Source organism: Carassius auratus, chromosome 2 (assembly GCF_003368295.1).
Source record: "Carassius auratus strain Wakin chromosome 2, ASM336829v1, whole genome shotgun sequence".
NCBI lineage: Eukaryota > Metazoa > Chordata > Actinopteri > Cypriniformes > Cyprinidae > Carassius > Carassius auratus.
In genome coordinates this window covers 19,914,072-19,937,608 of record NC_039244.1, presented here as the reverse complement: position 1 = coordinate 19,937,608, position 23,537 = coordinate 19,914,072, and the positions used below count along the sequence as shown (strand labels likewise).

At 36.7% G+C, this 23,537-nt stretch overlaps 4 protein-coding genes across 7 annotated transcripts; 3 read left to right on the top strand and 1 right to left on the bottom strand.

Annotated features, from left to right (window-relative positions):
- Positions 1-798: 798 nt before the first annotated feature.
- LOC113119732 (pulmonary surfactant-associated protein D) lies at positions 799-3,737 on the top strand. Its single transcript, XM_026289363.1, has 4 exons — positions 799-981; positions 2,526-2,736; positions 2,835-2,921; positions 3,056-3,737. The coding sequence occupies exons 2-4, from the start codon at positions 2,526-2,528 to the stop codon at positions 3,532-3,534; spliced, it is 777 nt and encodes a 258-aa protein (XP_026145148.1). The 5' UTR covers positions 799-981; the 3' UTR covers positions 3,535-3,737.
- A 2,843-nt stretch (positions 3,738-6,580) lies between these two features.
- hbl4 (hexose-binding lectin 4) lies at positions 6,581-8,523 on the top strand. Of its 2 annotated transcripts, none has more exons than XM_026289340.1 (5): positions 6,581-6,710; positions 7,130-7,326; positions 7,457-7,543; positions 7,773-7,856; positions 7,963-8,523. In XM_026289340.1, the coding sequence occupies exons 2-5, from the start codon at positions 7,140-7,142 to the stop codon at positions 8,340-8,342; spliced, it is 738 nt and encodes a 245-aa protein (XP_026145125.1). In that variant the 5' UTR covers positions 6,581-6,710; positions 7,130-7,139; the 3' UTR covers positions 8,343-8,523. The 2 variants fall into 2 exon arrangements, with proteins under 2 accessions (XP_026145125.1, XP_026145115.1); XM_026289330.1 differs by having other exon boundaries at positions 6,636-6,730.
- Positions 8,524-8,952: 429 nt separating this feature from the next.
- LOC113119724 (E3 ubiquitin-protein ligase znrf2-like) lies at positions 8,953-13,569 on the top strand. Its single transcript, XM_026289351.1, has 5 exons — positions 8,953-9,825; positions 10,862-10,957; positions 11,043-11,148; positions 11,242-11,334; positions 11,508-13,569. The coding sequence occupies exons 1-4, from the start codon at positions 9,321-9,323 to the stop codon at positions 11,297-11,299; spliced, it is 765 nt and encodes a 254-aa protein (XP_026145136.1). The 5' UTR covers positions 8,953-9,320; the 3' UTR covers positions 11,300-11,334; positions 11,508-13,569.
- A 2,922-nt stretch (positions 13,570-16,491) lies between these two features.
- LOC113119654 (poly [ADP-ribose] polymerase 2-like) lies at positions 16,492-23,534 on the bottom strand. Of its 3 annotated transcripts, XR_003294481.1 has the most exons (19): positions 23,441-23,531; positions 23,076-23,164; positions 22,622-22,825; positions 22,360-22,539; positions 22,075-22,148; positions 21,863-21,913; positions 21,264-21,360; positions 21,096-21,171; positions 20,899-21,001; positions 20,637-20,790; positions 20,365-20,503; positions 19,798-19,861; positions 19,540-19,674; positions 19,291-19,418; positions 19,105-19,204; positions 18,855-18,953; positions 18,463-18,587; positions 17,396-18,389; positions 16,492-17,264 (listed from the first exon to the last, which is right to left on the bottom strand). XR_003294481.1 is itself a non-coding variant. In XM_026289285.1 (18 exons), exons 2-18 carry the CDS (start codon positions 23,155-23,157, stop codon positions 18,230-18,232), a joined length of 1,971 nt encoding a protein of 656 aa, XP_026145070.1. In that variant the 5' UTR covers positions 23,158-23,161; positions 23,441-23,534; the 3' UTR covers positions 16,492-18,229. The 3 variants fall into 3 exon arrangements, 2 of the variants coding, with proteins under 2 accessions (XP_026145070.1, XP_026145058.1); XM_026289285.1 differs by having other exon boundaries at positions 16,492-18,389; positions 23,076-23,161; positions 23,441-23,534; XM_026289273.1 differs by having other exon boundaries at positions 16,492-18,389.
- Between the last annotated feature and the right edge of the window lie 3 nt (positions 23,535-23,537).

The following is a 23,537-nucleotide window of genomic DNA, read 5'->3' as shown; positions in this document are numbered from 1 at the left end:
CGCATGTAGGGATGCGTCTCAGGCTTAGAGCAAGAAAATGCTCTCTTCACGTTTAACGTTATTAAAAAGGGACTGTAAATAATATGTATTTTAAAGAAAAGCTGGAACAACTTGTGACTCAAGTAGTTTTTTTAAGCCCAGTGACCAACTTATGGATAGAGAGATATCTATATTTCGCCCAGCAAGGGTTTTGTGTGTGTGTGTGTGTGTGTGTGTGTGTGTGTGTGTGTGTGTATGTGTGTGTGTGTGTTTGCTTGTTTTTTTCTGTTTTTATAATAAATAAAAAGAAAAAGAATAGGGAATTCTAGTGTTTTATTTTTAAACAAAAATCAGTCATCTCTCCTGTCTCCTCCTTCTCGACCTGAGATCAATCAAATCTGACTGACAGCTCTTAATGGATGCAGAATTTGGATATTTTTCAACTTTTGCCATGGGTTTATTTTCCCAAGTGGGTTAAAAGTTAAAATTCTCTATTCTTTCTACTTATTTTATTTTTATTTATTCAATAGAATAAATATTATTTAGTCAATAGAAGAGAAAAATAATAGATACTGTTTGTGTTAGAAGGTCATTATTTATAATAAATAAAAATAAAATAAGTAGAAAGAATAGAGAATTTTAACTTTTAACCCACTTGGGAAAATAAACCCATGGCAAAAGTTGAAAAATATCCAAATTCTGCATCCATTAAGAGCTGTCAGTCAGATTTGATTGATCTCAGGTCGAGAAGGAGGAGACAGGAGAGATGACTGACACCATGGAGGAGGCGTCTTCAGGCATGAAGCATTCTAAAGCCTGCAAAGCCCATTGCACATGTGTATGTTGTGTGGGAAGCATATCTGAAAGAGCTCTATCTCAGAAAAGGAAATTCAAAACAACAAGCAAGAAGACCCTCCTCTCTTAAGTCAGTTGTGTGATTTCAGTCTTGTGGACTTGTTGGGCAACAGACATTGCATCACTTGGACTCCTCCATTAAAACTGGTAAGAATTTGAATGTTTTTTGAAAAGCTGATAATAATTACAGTGAATATTTGAAAGAAAGAAAATATGAACAGTGAACCACAAAAGTGGCTTGTAAAGAGACATGAAATGTATGGCAATTACACACAATACTATTTAGTGTGTTTTAAGGACCACATGAGAAAGCGTAATAATCACGTTTCAATATATCAATACACGTTATTGTGCATTTCATAATTATACAAGTTAATTGCAATCGAGAATTACAAACTTATCTGCATAACTTTGTCTCAAACTCTTTTTTTGCTAATGAAAAATGTTGTATGGAACTACAAATGGAGAAAACGGGAAATACCTACTTAAGCTGAAAGACTGCAGCATAAGTAGGTATTTCCTATTTTCTCAATTTTAAGTCACATCCTTCTGGAGCATTACAAACACTTTCCACTATTCTTACTAAACTAATTAAGTTGAGTTTAATGGATGTTTAACTTAGGGAGGAAACTGTTCAGGTCACTCCTAGGAAAATATATCAGGTCAGACCCATAGGAAAGTTGGAATAATGCAGCTATTCAGCAACTCCAAGAGACTATACTGTGGTTCACTGATGTTCATTTACAATATTTTGTAACTTATTTGTCCTGCCACACAATTAACTATAGAATAATGTTTCTCACTTTCAGAAAAATCTATACAATATGAAATATAATAAATGAATGAAATAGATAGTAGATAAAAAGTCTGTTAGGAATGAAGGGCTTCATTCTTAATCATTCACTCCTGTCAATCATCATTGCACCATCCCAGCAACAATTCTTCTAGCTCCTCATCATTCTTCCTCCACATCATATGATTCTAACTCGGGGCTCAAACCAAGCCTCAGGTATAAGCCTTCTTCAAAGAAAGCAAGCCATTTGTTTACCATTATCTATCAAGGATGAATGAGCAGGCCAACTTATGATTTTTTTTAAACATTTTTAATTGAAAACAAAAATACTGTTCAAACTGCTTGGAGATTTTGCTTTAGATTTTTACAAGTTTAAGGCAAGAGATTGCATAAGCATTGTTTTATTATGCATTGGTCAAGTTTGCTCTTCCATTTAATGTCAGAGTAGTTGAATTACATTTACAGTATTTATTTTAATGCCCTTTTTCACCCTGCACTGAGACAGAAATCTCCACTTCAGTAGCATTTACATGCACCAAACTTTATAGTTTCCTTCCTATGAATATTCTCAAGGTTTTTTACGGAGGTCTGTTCATTTAACATTCACCTTATTTATTACTTAAATATGCTTATGACAGTTGTTTCTGATTTATGTGGTGATAAAACAGATATTCAGAGATCTGACTGAATCAGATATTCAGAAATCTGAATCTGACTTTATTCAATGTATGCAAATAAGTGCTTTTAATGCACCATTTGCATATTTAAACATAACATTTCAATGTCGTACTGTGATTAAGTAACTGAGAATGTATGCTGATTTATTAGTTCCAGTGACTAGATGTCGTTTACAGATTGTGGAAAATTTCTCTGACGTTTTTCCTTTTGGCATCAACAGATGGCGCTGTTACTGTTAAAGCCGTTCCTCTGGGCTCTTCTGCTCCTTCAGTTTGCACTGCAGCTGTTGGATGGAGCTGAACCACAGAACCTGAACTGTCCTGCATATGGAGGAGTTCCTGGCACTCCTGGACACAACGGTCTGCCTGGAAGAGATGGGAGAGATGGTAAAGATGGAGCAATTGGACCCAAAGGAGAAAAGGGAGAGTCAGGTCGGTTTGTAAGAGAGAGTATAAAGGATGAGTGAAGTGCGGAAGTCTGAGTTAATGATAATTTCACTCCTATTTTCAATTTTGGCCCTACCTTACAGGAGTGAGTGTTCAGGGACCACCAGGTAAAGCGGGACCACCTGGGACAGCTGGAGAAAAGGGGGAAAGGGGACCTTCAGGCCCACAAGGTATTAAACATTAAAAGTTATTAAGGTTTAAAATTCTAACGTGCAAATCTGGAGACTTAAGAGACTAAGGTTGTGCATGAAAAAGTTTGGATGTGTATTATACAAGCTATGCAAAGTAATCGTTCTATATTTAGGGTCTCCTGGAAGTGAAAGTGTTCTTGAATCCCTGAAATCTGAGATCCAGCAACTCAAAGCCAAGATTGCCACGTTTGAGAAAGTTTCAAGTGTCTGCCACTTCAGGAAAGTGGGACAGAAATACTACATCACTGATGGTGTTGTGGGGAATTTTGATCAAGGATTAAAATTCTGCAAGGACTTTGGTGGAACAATGGTTTCGCCAAGAACTTCTGCAGAAAACCAAGCGTTATTGAAATTAGTAGTATCCAGTGGTTTAGGTAGTAAGAAGCCATATATTGGAGTCACAGACAGAAAAACAGAGGGACAGTTTGTGGACACTGAGGGGAAACAATTGACATTTACCAACTGGGGTCCTGGTCAGCCTGATGACTATAAGGGACTACAAGACTGTGGTGTTATAGAGGACACTGGCCTTTGGGATGATGGCGGTTGTGGTGATATACGCCCTATTATGTGTGAAATAGACATCAAATAGAATGTATGACATTATAATCATACAGATCTGCAATACTAATATACTATAAACAGTCCACATAGAACACAAAGTTTAAATCCTCACCCGCTCAAAGCATGTCCTTCAAAAAATTATTCTGCAGTGCATAGAAAAAATACAAATAATAATTGCTATACTTTTTGTTTCAACTTAATAAACAGTTTCTTATGTCTATTTGTCATGAATCAAAGAGTGTCTTTCTTATTTCAGTGCAAATCTGACATTATGTATGTTTATAATGTTTACACAAATAATGCTTACCCTATAAACTGGTTCGTTAGTGAGAACATAAGTGGGAACATAAGGCTGTTCATGTCATTTTAGACTCACACTATAGTTGTAAAGAATAAAAGAACAAAATGTAACACCAGACTACACCAGTCACAAATGCTTTATCAATTAGTAAAATGCTCTAATTCTGACGGCTAACAGTAAACAGTAATCAGGCTTTGGTTTTTGAATGAAATAAGCAAACCTGAGTTAATAGAAATGGACATTTCTAAAACATGGTGAATATTTTATAGAATTTTGTAGTGTGCTGTTGTATGTAGTTGGTGCACAGGGACCCCCTGGGTAAAGGACCTACAGGTCCTGCAGGTACTTCTGGCCCCAAAGGAGAGAAAGGAAGTCTAGGTCCACCAGGTAAAATAAAATAAATACATTTGAATAAACTTAAGTAGGACCATCATATTTGAATTTGATTTTATCATTGTTACTATTGGTGGTAGGGGTGATGACATTTAGATTTTCATTCTATAAAACTGAATAATATGTCTTATTAAGATGTTTTTCTAATGTGTAGTTTTATGATCAAAGATAGTTTCGTTTGTAGTTTTTATTGTGGTTTTATTGGGCAAAACATGCAACGCAATGCAATGCAGTGATGATTGAGAGATCAAATAACAGTATATCAAAAGACAAATGTATATTTAAAACTCACATTTTAACATGATGTCTAAAGAAAAAAAATATTTATGGATAATTAAGTGAATTAATTTGTATATCAAGTACAATACATTCATTTTCTCAAAATATTTTTTCCCCTGCACTGACCCAGAAATCTCTACGGTATTTGCGTACGTACACCAAATTTTTTCAGGTTTATTCCTAAGAAGTGTTTGTTCATATAACATTCATCTGATTTATATAAAATGTTATTCCTAAAAACATGGTGGTTTTTTTTCTAAATGTTGAAAGCATTTTCTTATTCAGAAGCCCTTTGTAAAAACCTCTGATATGTACAATAATAGTTTTAAACCTTGCTTTTTCCAGTGTTCAGGTTTGTGTCCTAGAGATGTTCATTTGCATATTTAAACATAATACAGCATCTTAACGTACTTTGACTAATCCCATCAAATGTGAAATAAACATCTGATAGATCGTAAGTATACATACATATCTGCAATATTAATATGTTATTAACAGTGCACATAGAAGGCACAGTATAAATCACATTGTCAAATGTATCCTTAAAAACAAATTACAGTGCACTAAAAAATTTTTAACAAATTAATAAATGCATTATTATTTATTATTGGTCATAAATCAAAGTGTCTCTTTTGTTTCATTCCAAACATGACATTAACTGCACAACTAACAGAACTTTAAATCAACTTAAAAATGGAAATTAATGAAATTCTACTTACAACTTAAAACTGATAAGATACCAAAATCGCAACATACACAACCACAAAATAACAAATATGAACTTCTTTTCCACAGTTACATCTGAGCCCTGCATTAGCTTTACTCTGCTTTAGATGAAAGAGTGTATAGGGTAATCTACAGATGGTATTAAATCAGTTAGTGGGTAAAAGTTTCTTGCAGGAGCTTTTTTTTTTTATCTGTTCAAACAAAGTGAATTTGCACCAGACAAACACAACAGACAAACAGATAGAGGGGGGATTTTGATACGCATGCCAACCTCTAACTTCTACTAAATGGATGAAAAACTAATCTAATGATTGTTGTGGGAATGAGGACTGTTGCCATCTGCACAGATGGTGAATGGAATGAAGTTCTATAAAAGCTCAGAGTGCATTTGAAGCAATTATTTAGATTCAAACATAAATTGTGAGTAATAATGTTCTGGTTAGGCTTCAGTCATTGCATTTTGCGTAAGCAAAACCATGACTTCAAAATCAATCATTAACATTTATTGTAAACGTTGGATCTTGTTATTTTGCATAAAACTTATCAAACATACATCAAGTATTTTTGAGTTTGGACATCTGTATTTGGAATCACAAATTATTTCAAAAGAAAGTAAGTTGAAAAATGGCAAAGGTACTGGTTATGTTCTGCCTCTGTTAAACTGACAGATGTTTTATTTAACCCTAATACACATCACAATACAAAGCGTAATACAATTACAGAAAACACCTTCAAAAAAATCAATACGGACCATATATTATGGAGTTTTATCTTTAAATATGATTAACATATTTTGAACAAAAAAAAGATGATAAGTGATAATATTGATCTTGTGAGTTACATAATTGTGATATTAAATTAATGTTAAAGTTAGTGGAAAACTACAGACAGTTATTTTCAAGTTATATGACAGAGGCATCACATCAAAAGGATCCAAACCAATTTGATACACTGTTAAGATACATAATAATGAACCATGACCATAAATTTGACCAAAAATGAACTGCTTTCAATCAGTCAAAGAAACTGAGCCCTTCACAGCCCTTTTGAGCCCTTCAAAGTTGAACTTAAAGTATGTCCAAAAGTGTATTTTATAAATAACAGATAGCTAAATGGGTTGGAAAAGTTTCTCTCAGGAGCTCAAACATACAATGTCCTGGATTTCTTTCAGCTGTTCAAACACAGTGCATCTGCATTAAACAAACTCTGAGAATATATTGGAAAAAGTAACCTTGCGTAATAAGTTGATAGACCTTGATGATTAGGTCAAGGATCAAAGTATGTTTTTTTTTGTTTTTGTTCAAAAGCAATCATTGTAAGTTGCAAATAAATGACAGGACAACAAACATGACTGACAGATATCTAAAACTTCTAAAATGATAGTATTTGTCTCTTTTTGTTTTGTCATTGTACTCTGACCTGGGTAACTACGTCACTGAAATTAGATGAAGGGTTGTTTACAGTCGTGTTCTCTTTTAGTGCTGATCGCCAGGCCTGAACTGTTGGTAAGATTCATATGCTTCTGGTATGGATTTTTAAAAAGCATTAAACAAAAGAGTGAAGTACATGTCATTAGTTTGTTTTGCCGGTCAGTTTTCAATGTTTTATATTTTTGATATGAGAACACAGTTGGGCAGAAGTTTTTTTTTTTTTTTTTTTTTTTTTTTTTACATTCAACAGACAATTGAAAACGTAAGAGAAAATGTTACACTTGTTGATCTTAATTTACCTTCTTTTAATTTTTCATTGTGAACTTGTTTGCAATCAAAAAGAAAGAATTAGAATGTCAAATCTCGTTTTTCAGAGTGAAATTACATTTTTATAAAATAAAAATAATTTTATAAACGGTAAAAAATATTTTTCGTTGGACTCGAGGGCGCTCTGAGGTCTGCGGCAACACAAATCCTGCTTGTTTTTCACACACTGAACAGCAGATGGCGCTCTTAATGCATCAGCTCTGTGCTGCGCTGCTCCTTATGGAGTTTGTGCCGCTACTAGCTGCAGCTGAAAGTAGTTGTCCATCCTATGCTGGGGTCCCGGGCACACCGGGACACAACGGCAGCCCTGGCAGAGATGGAAGAGACGGGTTTCCTGGACCAAAAGGGGAAAAAGGAGATCCAGGTTTATGCTTTTAGTTTTTGGTGTGGTAATGTTTAAGTTAAGTCATAAAATTGGATGTAGAACATGATGCAGACAGGTAAGTGACTGCAGATCTGAGAAATGAGATTTAATAATCAGTTTTACTCTGCAGGAGTTGGTGCACAGGGACCCCCAGGGAAAATAGGACCACCTGGTGTTGCTGGCCCTAAAGGAGACAAAGGGAATCCAGGTACACCAGGTAAAAAGTTCGATCTCTTTTCTTCTGAAAACTAGGCTAGAATAAAAAAATCTGTCAAACAATAAATAAATAATGAGATTATATCATGTAAAACTTGTGAAGCTCTTGACTGTGATCAAGTATTTTCTTTTAACCATATCTTAATTGAGTTTATAGTTACATACAGACAGAATATACCTACTTCTTAGTATTTTCTGCTTCTGATATTCAATCTGATTTGCTTTTACAGGCACTGGTGTTCAAAGCGCGCTAGAAACACAACTTAAATCAGATGTCAAATACCTAACAGACAGACTCACTATCGTTGAGAAAGGTAGAATTTTCCTAATGTTTGCACTATACATATTTTGTTTATTCATGTAAGAACGTGTTTATAAGATAAGGGCTTTTAAAATGTCTGTTTTTATTTTTATATTTAGTCCTAGGATTTCGCACATTCAGGAAAGCGGGACAGAAATATTATGTGTCTGATGGGCTGGTGGGAAATTTTAAACAGGCACAGAAGTTCTGCTCTGACAATGGGGCTAAAATTGTCCTGCCAAGAAGTGAAGATGAGAATATAGTGCTAACTTCAATGCAGGCTGCCCTTGAGTCTACTTACGTATTTGTTGGTGCAACCGACATAAAAAAAGAAGGACATTTTGTGGATATGAGTGATCAACCATTAACTTTCACCAACTGGAAGGAAAAAGAGCCGAATGATTATAATGGAGCAGAGGACTGTACAGCTGTTTACAAAAGTGGTGTGTGGAATGACATTAACTGTAATTCAGAGTGGCATGTGGTGTGTGAACTGTGAAACAGATTGTGAAGCTTTACAGCTCTGATGTTTGAATGAAAAATAAACAAAATCTTATAAACAGAGTGGATTAGCCACATAAAAAAACATCAATTAATATTCTACTACTATTATAATTCAGGTATGTTCTGCAATTGTTTGAAGTTAAAATGTCTTAATAAATTTGTTTATTACAAACATGCAGCTTTTTGTTTCACAAAACATTAACTGATGGACTGGAGCTGTGTGAATTACTTGGGGATTATTACGATGCTTTTATCAGCTCTTAGGACTTTCATTCTGACGGCACCCATTCACTGCAGAAGATCCATTGGTGAGCAAGTGATGTAATGCTAAATTTCTCCAAATCTGTTCAGATAAAGAAACAAACTCATCCACATATTGGACGTCCGAGGGTGAGTAAATTCTCAGCACATATTAATTTTTGGGTAACTAGATCAAGTTCAAGTTCATTTTATTTATATAGCATATTTACATCCCATTTACATCAAAGCGCTTACAACAAGAGCAAGATTAAGGTGTAGCCTACTTGAGATTAGAGGAGAATATAAAACACAAAAAATGCATAGGATATAGCCTAACATTTTTATAGCACATAGCAGGTGGAGCTTTTAAATCACATACTTTTCAAACATTCATATGCCTGCTCTATGATTGGATAAAAAGTTAATTTATAGTGTGACGTCACACTGTCGGTTGAACGAAGAAGGAAAGAGGCTAACTTACTTCCGTTATAATGCGTAGAACAGGGACCACAGAAGAACATAGCTGCAAGGAAAATGCGGTAGACTGTGGTCTTAACTAATTTAAACGCAGCACATCTCAGTGTTAACTTTATGACTTTGAAATAAATGTGGCATATGGTTACTTATATGGCCTAAGGGCTTTGTGAAGAGAGCAATCGGGTAAGCTGATCAGACATCGATCGATCGGTTTTAGGTAACGTTAGTGCGCGAGCTCTGCGCGCAGTGGTTGAACATGGGGACGAGATCGAGTCGGTTACACGAGGAGGCTGCTTCGACACATTTCGATAAAGATGGCATCAAGAGAGAGTCCTGTCGACGAATCAGAAGCACCAGGCCCACTAGCCTCATGGTGGAGTTCTCCGGGAGTTTCGACCATGATTCAGAGACAAACCGCAGCCGGTCGGAAGAGGGCAGCGATTCGGATACCGGGCAGCAGGCGAGCAGCGACGGCAGCCCCGCCGACAGCCACATGTCCCCGTCTCTGAGCAGCCAGGCCACGCCGACGGACGACAACGGGGCCGAGGAGAACCGCGAGGAGGATGGCAGTCCAGGAGGCCCAGCGAGCAGGGAGGAAACAGGCCGTGCACCGCAGCGCACTTTCTCGGAGCGTTTGCCTGGAGGTCGCCATTCTTCCGCTAGCGGCGTCACAGCCAGGTCCACCCGGGTGAGGGGCACTCACACCCGGCCAGTGTCCGAGGCGTGGATCGGCCTCTACAGAGTCAACAACCGCCACGGTGGTAAGGCTCGGCTGTCATTTCCCACATTAGTCATTTCAGACGTGACACCCTATTCAGCTCCAGTTCTACTATTTAAACCTGCACTGTTTACATCGAACAACACACACATTATCTACTATCCAGAATAATCTTATGGTAAATTTCATAGTTTTAATGAAAAGTCATCGTTTATTCATCCTTATCTTGTTTCAGATCTATATTAGTTTCATTTTAAGATGTTAGACAGCCCTCTTCAATATTAACTTTCAAGTGACTGCTTCAGCCAGTCACTAAAATTAATCTCAATTTGGTTTTCCTCATGCAAAAGTCGATCCAACAACGTTTATTAACCTAGTTAGCTTAATGAAAGTTTGGTAACACTTTACTGTATTTTGTTACACATTTGTTAGCATTCATTAACAATGACTGGCAATGATATTTTAAAGCATTTATTAAGTTTAGTTAATGTTAACTTCAACATGTATTAATATATTATTAGAATTAAAAATATTTTAACATGTAGTGGTCCCAAGCTAATATGAACCAACTAAGAATAAATAATGCAATAAATGTTTTGCTCATTGGTAATGCTTTAACTTATGGGAAATTATTGTAAAGTGTTACAGAAAGTTTATATACATAATAAAGTAGACAACAAACCCAATTTGACAGTAATGTGAGTGAATTTTCAGTTTGAAACCAAGTAAAACATGGAAGGTGATTAAAAAATATTAACTAGTCCGGTCGAGACTAATGAGCTTGCGGTGTAATTAAGATTTGGGGTTTGTAGGCATTTCAAGCATTCCTGACAGGATGATCCATGATGGATTTAAACAATGATTAGAGGTAAACCCAGTTCACTTGATGATCTTTGGGTATTTTTTGCACTATATCGGTCAGTTGGCTGTAGTCCAGCCAGAGGGTTCAGAAAAGTGGGCCACATGGGCACATGCTCACCCATCTATTACTGTGACTGGCCTGCATATCACAAAACCCTTTCTACATCTCCATTTCATAATGCTAGACAACTTGCTTGATTGTTCCCCCTCCTTTCCAGCTATTCGTTGTCCCTTCTGCACCAAGCCGTTCCCTGGAGGGCGAATCGAGGACCATCTTCTAAGTTGTCTGACTTCTCCACCTCTTCCTTATAACAGTAAGCATTCCATTGGTTTTTATTGTTGTTTTTCTTTCATCTGCTAATAACTTAGTTGTTAATTCCCTCTTATGGTGTCCAACAGCTGATGTGCTAGCTAAGGACAGTGGAGAATGTTCAATCTGTCTCGAAGACCTGCTACAGGGGGAAACCATCGCTCGACTGGCCTGCCTGTGTGTCTACCATAAGAGGTAACCATAACCATCCTAAATCCAAATAATAAGAGTGAGGATTTGCTATACAAATGCTTTCAAATATGTAATGGCTGATATTTCTCTAAATAGCTGCATTGACACATGGAGCAAAGTGAAGCCATGCTGCCCTGAGCATCCTTTTGATTGATTAATGTCTTCACGTGCAATGACACTTTGACTCAGGTGAGTTTGGTTATTCAAGTAACATATATAATGGATCCATTGGTGAGGATGTGATGTAATGCCAAGTTTCTTGAAATTCATTCTTATGAAACAAGCTTATCTACATCTTGGATGACCTGAGGGTGTGTAACTTAATATTTTAAATGTATATTGTCTCTGCTTCATGTTTTTAGGAGACAATACCCCCTTGCAAGAGCATATATTTTCTGATGAGAGGATTGGGAGAAAGACACAAAGGAACAAAAACAAATAACAAGCATCAACACTTATGGCCAGATTAATCGGTCTGGCGTTGAGTGAGCCTGGCTTTAACTATCTGATGTGATTCTTGAGACTTGGCTTTTCTCTGCTCTACAGCACCTTCATGAAGGGAAGGTTTGCTCTGCTTGCCTTTCCTCTTAACTCTTTACTTTATAGCTCCGAGTGAAACTAGTAAACTGAACAGAACTGTAAAGGAAACTTGTAAATGGAGAGAAGTTACACATGGATCGTCTCTCTTCATGGACATCTTGATCTCCCGGAGGGATGGTGTTCTTCTTACCATGGAAACGTGGTGATCTGTAATTTATGCCAGGCTTAGCGTTTGGTTTTGTGCAGCCTGCTGGGGTGGCAATGGCTTGAATGAATTACTTGATTTTGTAGAGTGTGTTGGGAAGATCCCGGGTGAAAGCAGATGAGTTGTACATGCGTAAATATTGCACAGGATTACATACGAGGCATGATGATTTATATTTTTTGGGGATAATCTTTTACGCTTTTCTGTTTTTTTTGTTGTTGTTGTTGGAACATTGAAAGGCAGAGTGAAATTTCCAATAGATTTGTTCAATTTTGAACCATAAATGGTGATTTTATCCATCATTGAGGCAAAACTCCTTCTCATTACCACATCAAGCTCTTTTAACCTCTGGATCTGATTGCTTTTACTCAATTGAACTGTATATTGTTAACAGATCAGAGCGATACTTCCACTAGTTAGGACAATAGATGTTATTGGTTGCAGTGAAGTGAGTGTGTGAAAAGTGTATACTCAAATGCAGAAGATTTTGATGTTATGATTACAGCATGTACTACTCTTGGAGGGAAGGTTTCTGAAATTGCCTCTTTGCATCTCAGACGTAGTAGCCTAGAGAAATCCTGTCTCTTTACACCAGGCTTCCTCTACGTTGAATGAAGCCATCTGTGGTGTGGAGATGTATGTCAGACGCAGTAATGCCATATGGCGCATGCTTTGCCTGAGGGTGGCGATTGTGAATAGCTGATGGGTAACTATGACAATGTCATCGACCTCCTTCAAAAGAACAATGGAATAAATATGATGGAAAGGTAATAGTTTTTTTTTTTTTTTTTTAGACAGACCTACATAGGGTTAATACTTTGAGAAGATTTGTCATGTTTTGAGGTTTATGGGGTTTGCTGATTGTGGGTGTTAACATACTCATTGTTCTATAGTGTCTTGTAGAGGTCATTTGGTCTGTTACTTTTTTGCCTTAGCTTGAGGAATCATATTTTCAGTGGCAAGACCTCTGAAAGGAGAATTTGCTTTCCTTAGCACAAAGGTTACTTCTTACTTTGAAAGTATTGTAAAGTGTTTCCTTCACAAGACTGTCTGACGGTTCTTTCCAATTGAAAAAAATGAGAAAGGCCAAGTGTGTGTGTGTGTGTGTGTGTGTGTGTGAGAGTCAAAGGCAAAAGTCATTCTTACAGTTAATATGTTTTGTGTAGGAGAGGTATTGTCAGAGTATTTTGACAATCGTTTAAGCTCTCCAAGTTAGCTTTTGCCCTTTAACTTAATGTGGTGCCATACCTCAATATCCATATTTACTATACTAACATGGGGCTTAGCTAACTCCAAAGGTGTTGCTTTAGTTTTTTTCTTGAAATGTTATGTATACACAGTATAAATACCATAGCAAGTTCTGTAATTATTCAGTGCTAAGGGTCTCTACCTGCTTGATCCTATGTTCTGACAGTTGTTGGTCAAATATGAATGAGTGGGGAATGGTCTTTAGGTCAATATGATTTGCGTATATTCACATCCCCAAACACCGACAATCTGCCTTCATTCTGCTAAAGAACAATTGAGTATTTATTTATTAAAGTGTAAATATGTATCACATTTCAAAATGGCTTTGTCTTTTGTTTGTCCATGATGTTGTTTCTATGCCTAAATCTTTTGTATGTCTGAAAAAAACAATTTTTATATGTATTTTTTACAATAAATATGCTTAAGTGTGATGATTGTTGTGCTTCGGATCATCTTTGCTAATGGAAATATTACATTTTACATGTACATTTACTGGCCACTTTATTAGGTACACCTTGGTAGTAATGGGTTGGAGCCCCTTTTGCCTTCAGAACTGCCTTAATATAATACTTCGTGGCATAGATTCAACAAGGTTTGAAACATTCCTCTGAGATTTTGGTCCATATTGACATGATAGCATCACGCAGTTGCTGCAGATTTGTCGGCTGCACATCCATGATGCAAATCTCCCTTTCCACCACATCCCAAAGCTGCTCTATTGGATTGAGATCTGGTGACCCAGGAGGCCATTTGAGTAAAGTGAACTCATTGTCATGTTCAAGAAACCAGTCTGAGGTTTTTGAGCTTTGTGATGTGGTGCATTATCCTGCCAGAAGTAGCCATCAGTAGATGGGAACACTAGTCATAAAGGGATGGACATGTTCAGCAGCAATACTCTGTAGGCTTTGGTGTTTAAACGATGCTCAAAGGGCCCAAAGTGTGCCAAGAACATATCTACACCATTGCACCACCAGCCTGAACCATTGAGAAAACGCAGGATGGATCCATGCTTTCAAGTTCTTTAAGCCAAATTCTGACCCTACCATCTGAGAGTTGCAGCAGAAATTGGGATGACTCGGACAAGGCAATGTTTTTCCAATCTTCTACGGTCCAATTCTGGTGAGCCTGTGTGAATTGTAGCCTCTGTTTCCTGTTCTTGGCTGACAGGAGCAGCACTCATTGTGGTCTTCTGCTGCTGTAGCCCATCTGCTTCAGGGTTCAATGTGTTGTGCATTCAGAGATGGTATTCTGCATACCTTTTGTTATAAAGAGTGGTTATTTGAGTTGCCTTTCTATCATCTCTAACCAGTCGGCCCATTCTCCTCTGACATCAGGATATTTTCTCTTTTTCGGACCATTCTCTGTAAACTCTAGAGATGTTTGTGTGTGTGAAAATCCCAGTAGATCAGCCTGTCTGGCAACAACCATTCCATGTTTAAAGTCACTTCACCACACCTAGATGCCTAAATGCATCGAGTTGCTGCCATGTGATTGGCTGATTAGCAATTTGTGATATCAAGCAATTGAACAAGTGTACCTAATAAAGTGTCTGGTGAGTGTATATATATATATATATATATATATATATATATATATATATATATATATATATATATATAAAGTGTGCAATGCACTGTCACCTTATTTTCATATTAGTTTTATGTTAAACATTTTTAATTCTGTTTAAAGGAAGGACTTGTGTCTGAGCTAAGTGGGTTTTGTCATGAAGTGTCAAAATTCTGTATAACCAATATTTCGACAGCTGTTGCTGCACTTGCATTTTGTGGTTGAATTTGTGAAACTTGTTAACCCTGCTCAGACCCCCATACATGCACAATAGGCAAAAATAGTTAAAGTCATCTTACTTTTACAAGTATAGTGGCTATTTTGGTGTCAAACAATACAACTGCTTACATATTGCATATAAGAATTATTGTCATTTGACGTTGGAGTCATAAGTACTAATTCAAAAATTGGGCACTGAGATGGAAGCCATTGGTGTGAACTTTTACATTAGCAACTTTTGGTCAACTATGTGAACTACTTTACACCAGATTTTCCACAGAGGGTGTTTTGTAAATGATGTAATAGGAGGACATGGAACCCACTTTAGTCTGTGTGAAACAAAGATGAAGTTCTGAGTGCTCAGACTTCAACCCAGACCACACTGAGTGTAAGAATTATCATGGTAAGTTATATGTACCACAAATTATTAATAGTAGTTATGTGCATGCAGAAATAGATTGTTCTAAATGGAAAAGAAAACTAATTACTAATCTAAAATAAATCTGATCTAATTATAATCAATCAGGAAGCCCTTTAAAATAAAGTGATAACTAACTGAAAAACAAATGAGAACTAAAGCCAGCTTTTAACACTATAAAACACCATATTCAGTGTTTAACACTGAATATTGCACTCTGTCTCTTTAATCAACTTTTAGTCAACAAATTGAGGATTTGGTCAATGTGCCATTTGTAATTCACTCAGCACTTCCAATTCAAATGAACTGCAATGCTACTTGTTTAGGTGAACAGTAAAATGATAAACAAACATGCTGAAGTGATACACCTAAACGTTTGCAGTCTTAAAGCTTCTTTTTTTTTTATGCACACACAAAAAAAGTGATTTTTGGAATTTCCCATCTTTTCTGACAACTAAAGGAATTCATAAGAATTCATCATAATAAAGCAGAAATATATGAAGTATTGTAGTAAAATTATTATTAACATAAATTTACAGTTATATTTTATTTACTCATGTTCAGGGAGAAGAGAGATTTATTTTTAAACATTTGTAAAAGAAAAATAACAATTTTCTTTTCACAATATAAATATATTAATGATACATTTATTTATTTATAAATGTTTACTAATATTTATACTTTTTTAAAGTTGTGAATTTTTCTAAAACAATTTTTCCCTTTTTTTTTTTTTTTCAGTATTTCTTATATCAGTACTCTCAGGAACATCTTAACCTTATATCAAATGGAACTGTAACAAACCACATTATAACAAATAAACACTGCAGACCCGCACCATTTCCTGTGCCCTGTGGTGTTTTTTTTCTGTGACTCATAAAAGACACTTCTACCTCAAAATGGAAAAATCTTAACCTTTTATTTTGACACTGCAGTCTCAACTAACCACATTTTGTTAAGGATGACGAATGTAGAGAGCCAAAAAACTGTGACTGAGACTGACCCTGATGGTGCCAATGTATGGTGCCACCTCCATACGTGCCCCCTCCTTATCCTACGGGGCCTGTCATGTACCCTCAACCCATTTCTGTGCCAGTCAACTTTATCCCACCCAACCTGCCACCAGAAGAGACCAGACCCAGCAGGTGTATTACTGTTTGCAAGATCCATGTAACATTTACTTAATAAAGACAAAACAATCTGAGCAATGTTTGAGAAATAACCATATATTGACTTGAATGTCATCACAATCGTATCTTTCTTCTTTAACATAGCTGTATTTCCACCTGAGGAACATCAGATGATTGTGTCGTCATTTGATTGATGATACCGTTCGGAAAGCATTTATCAGAAAGTCATCATAATTGCAATGAGTGCTGGTCTTCATTGTTGTTTCCATCTCTCTTTCCACCCATGCAGGTGTTCAGTGTGGTAACAATTTCAGTTACTCATCGCGTTCACTGTAGTCTGTGTGTTCACCATCTCAAAGACAGTCAAGACAGCAGTTCAGGGTAACTTTTGGGGGTACCTCAGTTCATACATTATCTTTGCAGTGGTGGGCACATGTCTTGCTGTGTTCTCCGCATTCAGTCGCACACATCCTTTGAACCTGCTGGGACTGGTGAGTCTCTTTGTACTAATATGTCTTCATGCTGTGAATTAAATGAACATTACTGCAACCCAGAAAAGTCACCTACAGTTAGGAGATGATGAACATTTCTATCAAAATAGAGTGGCAAAATAGAGTCAGGTTCCAGAAATGAAAATCAGATTAATTTTCTCTATAGGGGAATTGATTTTGAACATTCATCAATCAGAGGTATATGCTTTTATTGAAGCCATCAGTCCACATTATTTTGAAACCACCCCCAATTCCTGGAAAAATGCTTGACTCGAGATTCTGCAACGAAATCTTCACCAGGAGAACTGAGACAAACAAATTGCAGCAATTAAATTTGCTATTAGTTTCTTTTTTTTTTTTTTGCAGATAATCATATCGTGCGCTTCAAAACAATGACAAAATTAGCATTTAGAAGATATAAGCATTCAAAACTTACAGTCTCTAACTTCCCCTGATATGGATCAATGATTTTGATGACATCACCCTGCACTTAAGCAACTCGTCAAACATTCGTTCCAATTAAATGCTCTCTAGAATCTGAAGAGTCCAGTCCCCTACATTATAAATAGATGCTGAAACTGCTGCTTAAATAGGTCACTTCATTCACATAATTAGTATTTTCTGTATGCTGAATGGCATGTAGTACACTATATGGGGATATGGAACGATTCAGACAGTGTGAATATGCTTTCCATTGGGAAGAAAGAAGTCTGGTTTCTCATTGTGTTCGCAAAACAGCCGCAGTGGATCTTAAAATAAACCACATATTTAAAAGCTGTACTGGTACTAACTGTACCAGTTTTTCTAGACCAGCCTGGGTTTTTTTTTCTGCGTGTTGGATTCATATGAACCTTTTTGAAAACTGGTAAGTGTTTACAAAAATGTAGACATGTTACCAAGTTAGTCCGAGGATATAAAACCAACGATAGCCTGTCTAAAACAAATGCATTCATTCATGCAAACATTTAGATCTGTTCACTTGTTAATCTAACATCTATGAAGTGAACTCCACAAACAGTGATAACATCTGTTGCAATATTACTTGCTACAAGACCCAGTATTTCCACATCAAATTTGTTGCATAAATGTACAGGCAACAAATAGTTAATTGATTCACTGTAATCCACTTATTATCTAAATTAAATGCACTTCTGTTGACAGCAATATGCTTGAGTCTCTATTTCATTTAGTTACATACTGTGTAAATATAGTGTAGGTCCTTCACCTCAGACTCTAAAAACTGTTCTAAATGGAAAGGATCCCCTCTGCCTCACCAGAGCGAAGAGAAATTAAACTGAACTCGAAGGAGGTACTTCATCCGTATCTGAGCAGGGTTATAAACAATGTACTCGTTATAAAGGAGAGTGTAACCTCCCTTCTGGCCCACCCCGGTCTTCACTGAGGGCCCCATGGGTATGGTCACACCATCCCTGAGAGACAACAAGAAAAATTCTTCAGTACAGCACTTATGACTCAGTCATGTAAAACATCGAAATGACTCACAATGCAACATAGTTGTTTGGGTCGGGCGCAGTCTGCCCCAGGCCTTTTGTGCTATGTTTCCCACAAGGCAGTTGGTCTGCACTGTAATCTGCATCCACAAGTTCATTACTATTCCCGAGGGCAACCTGTGAACAAAACAAATCGCTGAAATTACTTTTCTTTTAACCAGTAGCTTTTAACCCTTTTATATCTGTACAAATTAACTGTTGTATCTGTTTTAAAACCAGCAATTTTTATTCAAATAGAGCCCCTTAATAAATGCTGTCATTTTCCTTGCATCCAACTTTCTATTCATCAAAGTATCCTGAAAAAGAAAAAGTATCATGCTTTGCACAAAAATATTAAGCAATTCTAAAAGTGGAAGCAGTTGGTTTAGATACAAAAAAACCAACCTCGCTCAGCAACAGGAGCCCTTGGTTGTTCTTCTGATTGGCAAAGCAGTAATTGGCACTTTTAGATGACATGTCTGCAAAATAGATCCCCTTACCAAACTTGAAAGGGAGGAAAAGTAAAAAAATATTTAAGCTGGAATTGTTGTAGTCCACTGCTTTTACAATTGTAATAGCAGCAGCCATCTTGCAGGCAAAGATTTTACTATACATTTTCTATTAACATTACTTGTGTGATATCTCTTCGTCTCACCATGTATCCGGTCACAGGAGCCTCTGGAGGGGCCACTTGCAGCCCCTGACTTAGGATCCCCACCCAGTTTGACACACGAGAACCATGCCACAGGAGCATTCTAGCATCCACACACACAAAATGATAAGAGTTTACATAGAGCATAACATAAGTGACAAAGCGAAACTGAGGAAGGTGGTTTGGTACTTGTTTTCCAGCTCAGAGCAGAAGTTGTCCTTCTCGCCCTCTCTTTCCAGAGCAAAGATGTCCAAAATGGTCATTGTGTAATCAGTATGGGTGGGTGCATGAGTAGACTGAAGATATTTGTCTATAACCTTCACAAAAGACAGACAGTTTGTGTTCTGGGATGTGCAAAACTACAAGTTTAAAAAGAGTCCACCATCCAGAATTCTACTGTTAATGTTATGCTGTAATTCAATGATAAAAGAGATGTACCTTGTATTCATGGCTGCTAGAATCCAGTGGCTGCATTTGGCACTGTAAAGAGCGATACTGTCTGTCCAAAGGATGCTCATCGTTCTGAACACTAGACTGAACCATTTTCACTGCTATCTGGATGTCACTTAGAGTCTAAAAGACAGAAAACATGACTACAAACAGAGACCTCTATTGAGAACGCAGTAAAAATAAATAAATTGTCAATCGCTTCTAATCATTCAACATCATCAGCAGTATTTCCCTACAATGTCACACCTCAAGCAAAGCGATTTTCTCCTTTAGCTCTTCCTCTGTGCGTATTATGGGGGGTGTCCGTAACCTAAATGAAGATCAAGTACTTAGGAACAACTAAAATATACACACATTACATAGTGAGTGTAAAATAATACTGTAGCAACACTATTGTTAAAAATGTAGGGTCGGGAAGATATTTTTGTGTTTTGTTTTGAAATATTGTGAAATAATATTACAATGTAAAATAAATGTTTTCTATTTTAGGTAAATGTAATTTATTCCAGCAATGGAAAAGCTACTTTTTCAGCAGCCATTGCTCCAGTCTTCACATCATCATTTATAAATCATTCATATTATTATGCTGCTTAATAGCTGTGGAAACCATAATATATTTCCAGGATTCTTTATTGAATAGAAAGTTCAAAAGAATAGGATTTATTTGAAATAGAAAACGCTTTTTAATATTATAAAGTTTTTAGTGTCACTTTTGATCAATTTGATGTATCCTTGCTGAAAAATTCTATTAATTTAGCAAAAAATTCAATTAGATGTACTGACCACAAACCTTTGAACGATAGTGTAACTTACCCAAAGTCATGGGGGATACGAGTGTAAAACTGGTTGCATGCATCCAAGAGTTCCTTATTGCTATTCTTTTTCTTTAAACACTCCTCTATCTTCTTCAATGAGGCATAGCCAGCTCGAATTTGATCTGTTGTTAATTTTCCTTTAGCAAAAAAAAAATAATAATAATAATAATTGAATGGTTTTCATTTTGTTTGGCTTGAATACATTCATCATCACTAAGAATCTACAAGATTCATTCCATCAGTTTGGTACACAAATACACACACACCCACCGAGTGGGGCTTTTTTGGTGTCAAACTTCATTTCTAGCACACACTCTTCCATGGCTTTGAGGTCACATATAAGCTCTAGGAGAGACTGGACCTTGCTGTTCAGTTGGCAGGGCTTTATATGAGGAGGAGAGGATACCACAGCCTTGTCCTTATCCTGGTGAGAGGGAAAATTCGGTTTATATTTGACTATAGTTAGGAATGAAACATAAATGCAATGCAGAGCAATGGATCATGTGGTATTGGGAGCAAAAATGTCTTTTACCTTGTCTTCAGTGCTGTAGTCTACAAATACCATGTCATATTTCCCTGTAACTTTCTCGAAATTAGCTCGATGCTCCCACTCATTGTTAGTCTTGTCGAAGAATCTGCATGTAAGCAGATTACAAGCAGATTCTTGCACTTCTATCTTATATGAGTAAATTAGATTATTAAGAAAAGAAAAAAAAAAAGAAACAGTACTTCTTTTTGAAGGTGTCTTTGGCTTGAGCAAGATTCCCTCCACAGTTAACCAAGCTGTTCTGTCCTACTTTACCCACTGAAGCAAAGAAAGAACAAGAACGAATGATGTCAAGTAATTATAATAAAAGTCAGCCTGTTTAAGAGCATCTGAGGTGTTTCCGCACATACCTCGTCCCCACCTCATCCACACACTGTAGGCTTTGGCATTATCGTCCTGAAGCAGCTGAATCAGGTAATATTTATTGTTGTTGAACTGAAGATTAGTCTGTGACAGTTAAAAGCCAAAGAAAAGCTATCAGCGTCATATCCTGCACATTATGTAAAAACTAAAAACAAAAACAAAAAATTCAAAAGTTTAGGGTTAATAAGTTATTCTTTGAAAGAAATCCTTTTTTATTCATAAAAAGAAAGACTGTTATTCAGCAAGGATGCATTACACTGATTAGAATTCACAGTTAAGCCATTTTCAATTTTACTAAAGATTTCTATTTCATTTAAACGCTGTTCTTTTGAACTTTCTATTTATCAAAGAATCCTAAAAAGGAATCACATTTCCCACAAAATACTAAGAAACTGTTTTCAACATTGCTACTAATAAGTTTGTTAAGCAGAAAATCAGCATATTATAATGATTTCCGAAGGACCATCTGACACTGAAGACTGGAGCAATGTCTGCTGAAAACTTGACTGCATCATTGGTAAGCATAAGAGACTTCCTTCATCGACCCCAAACTTTTGAACAGTATTGTAACATCTTCAGTATTCACCTGATTCAGCAGGACATCATATACATCAGCCCCCTCACTGTAGATGTGGGCCTGTGAATAACCAAAGAAAATAAATCTAATGAGAAGAATGCACTGAAGTAAACAAAGTCAGTGTTTAGAAGAACAAAAGATTTAAAAGTGATTACACAACAATCAAATACTGTACAGTAATTTCACTTCAAGTGACCCTATAACACATTTAAGGTAAATACCTTTCCAATCTTAGCCTTGCATTCTGGATCAACTGGGGCTTTGCCTTTCATAAGCACTGTCTTCACAACCTCTCCTTCAAAACATAAGGAAAAAACAACCACAAAGTTTTGGACTTTTTTGGACTAGGACAGGACAAATTTTGTCCAATGGGAATTGAATATGTTGTGGAAAGTGGTCTCAATTTGACAGCTTGGTTGAAGGAGAGGGGTTAAAAAATAAGAGGAATTGGTAACATCAGACAAAAAGAAAATTCCAAGAAAGTTTATCTACCAAGGAAGCATCACCTTCACTTTCGTTTTTTACAATGGGCTTGGCTTTTTCTGCTCTCTGACTTTGATTCCTCCCTTCATTGCGTCTCTTCTTGGAAACTGGTTGCTCCTCTTCGTCCTCTTTCTCTTCTTTTATCTGAACAACGCCTGCAGCTCCCTTTTTGCCATTAAAATCTTTCCCTATCTTTGGATCTTCTGCAATATCATAAAATAAGCAGCAGTTAATTTCTGTGACAGATACTGATGCAACATCATATGCAGGTAGACACAGACATACCTGACTTCACTTTCTGAAGGCGTATTTTTCGTTTGTACTTGGTGACTGTATTGGTCTGAGTCATTTTCACAAGATCCACTTCATAACCAGATCCGAGCACCAGTGACACCAACGTTTCACCGGCCTGCTTCGCTGTATCCAGCTGGACACAGACTTCTGGAGGATATGGTTCCCACTTTCCATCATCCCCCTTCCACTGCCAAACTGAAGCGAATGAAATATTTAGATAATCATTATGTGAAACATGAATATCTAAACTAAAACAGTGTCACGCCTATACAATTAAAATGGTTTAGAGATTGTTGCCTATGGATTTTACACATATTTAGTTGGGAAAGAAATGAGTGTGAATGTGCTATATTTGTCAGTCTTTAGTGCTTGACTTAACATGCTTTAAACGCTGATTATGAAACTTTGAGCTGTTCTGGCATGTTCGCTGGAAGTGAACTCATACTTGTCTTCGCCTCTGAGGCTTCACTGTCTGGATCTGTCCCAGGCTTGCCCCGGCAACTCCTTGTTCGTCGCATCCTTTCCATAAAACTGCTGAAATTAGAGGAAACGTTTCCCGTACCTGTGGTTAGTTTACATGTTACGTCATTTTAAGTATCACATAAGCCGAGTTATTCAGAAACGTGGTGATGGACTAGATGGTGACTCATATCATTGGGAATTTCGATCTACTTCCTCATCCCATAACCATTGATATTGCGTCACACCTATTTTAGAGAAATGCTACAGTATGATATAAGTGAGAGCCACACTTTTTTCTATCACTAAAAGTTTTATGATCACAAGTTTTAAATGGTTTTCAGCACCTACCTAAAGATTTAAGAGCTCTACTTCAGTGTTGTGAATGACGCGAAAAGACGAATGACGCGCGGACCTGTTGTCTAGGACCGAACTGAGCTTTGAGTTT

Excerpts from the sequence above, each read along its gene's own strand:
- LOC113119732 (XM_026289363.1), top strand. The coding sequence starts at position 2,526 with ATGGCGCTGTTACTGTTAAAGCCGTTCCTCTGGGCTCTTCTGCTCCTT. Across the intron at positions 2,737-2,834 it reads AGGAGAAAAGGGAGAGTCAG|GAGTGAGTGTTCAGGGACCA; the intron begins GTCGGTTTGTAA and ends CCTACCTTACAG. Across the intron at positions 2,922-3,055 it reads GGGACCTTCAGGCCCACAAG|GGTCTCCTGGAAGTGAAAGT; the intron begins GTATTAAACATT and ends TTCTATATTTAG.
- hbl4 (XM_026289330.1), top strand. The coding sequence starts at position 6,651 with ATGAAGGGTTGTTTACAGTCGTGTTCTCTTTTAGTGCTGATCGCCAGG. Across the intron at positions 7,327-7,456 it reads AGGGGAAAAAGGAGATCCAG|GAGTTGGTGCACAGGGACCC; the intron begins GTTTATGCTTTT and ends TTTACTCTGCAG. Across the intron at positions 7,857-7,962 it reads ACTCACTATCGTTGAGAAAG|TCCTAGGATTTCGCACATTC; the intron begins GTAGAATTTTCC and ends TTTTATATTTAG.
- LOC113119724 (XM_026289351.1), top strand. The coding sequence starts at position 9,321 with ATGGGGACGAGATCGAGTCGGTTACACGAGGAGGCTGCTTCGACACAT. Across the intron at positions 9,826-10,861 it reads AGTCAACAACCGCCACGGTG|CTATTCGTTGTCCCTTCTGC; the intron begins GTAAGGCTCGGC and ends CCTCCTTTCCAG. Across the intron at positions 11,149-11,241 it reads CTGTGTGTCTACCATAAGAG|CTGCATTGACACATGGAGCA; the intron begins GTAACCATAACC and ends TTCTCTAAATAG.
- LOC113119654 (XM_026289285.1), bottom strand. The coding sequence starts at position 23,157 with ATGGAAAGGATGCGACGAACAAGGAGTTGCCGGGGCAAGCCTGGGACA. Across the intron at positions 21,361-21,862 it reads ATGATGTCCTGCTGAATCAG|ACTAATCTTCAGTTCAACAA; the intron begins GTGAATACTGAA and ends TAACTGTCACAG. Across the intron at positions 19,675-19,797 it reads AGAAAATCGCTTTGCTTGAG|ACTCTAAGTGACATCCAGAT; the intron begins GTGTGACATTGT and ends TCTGTCTTTTAG.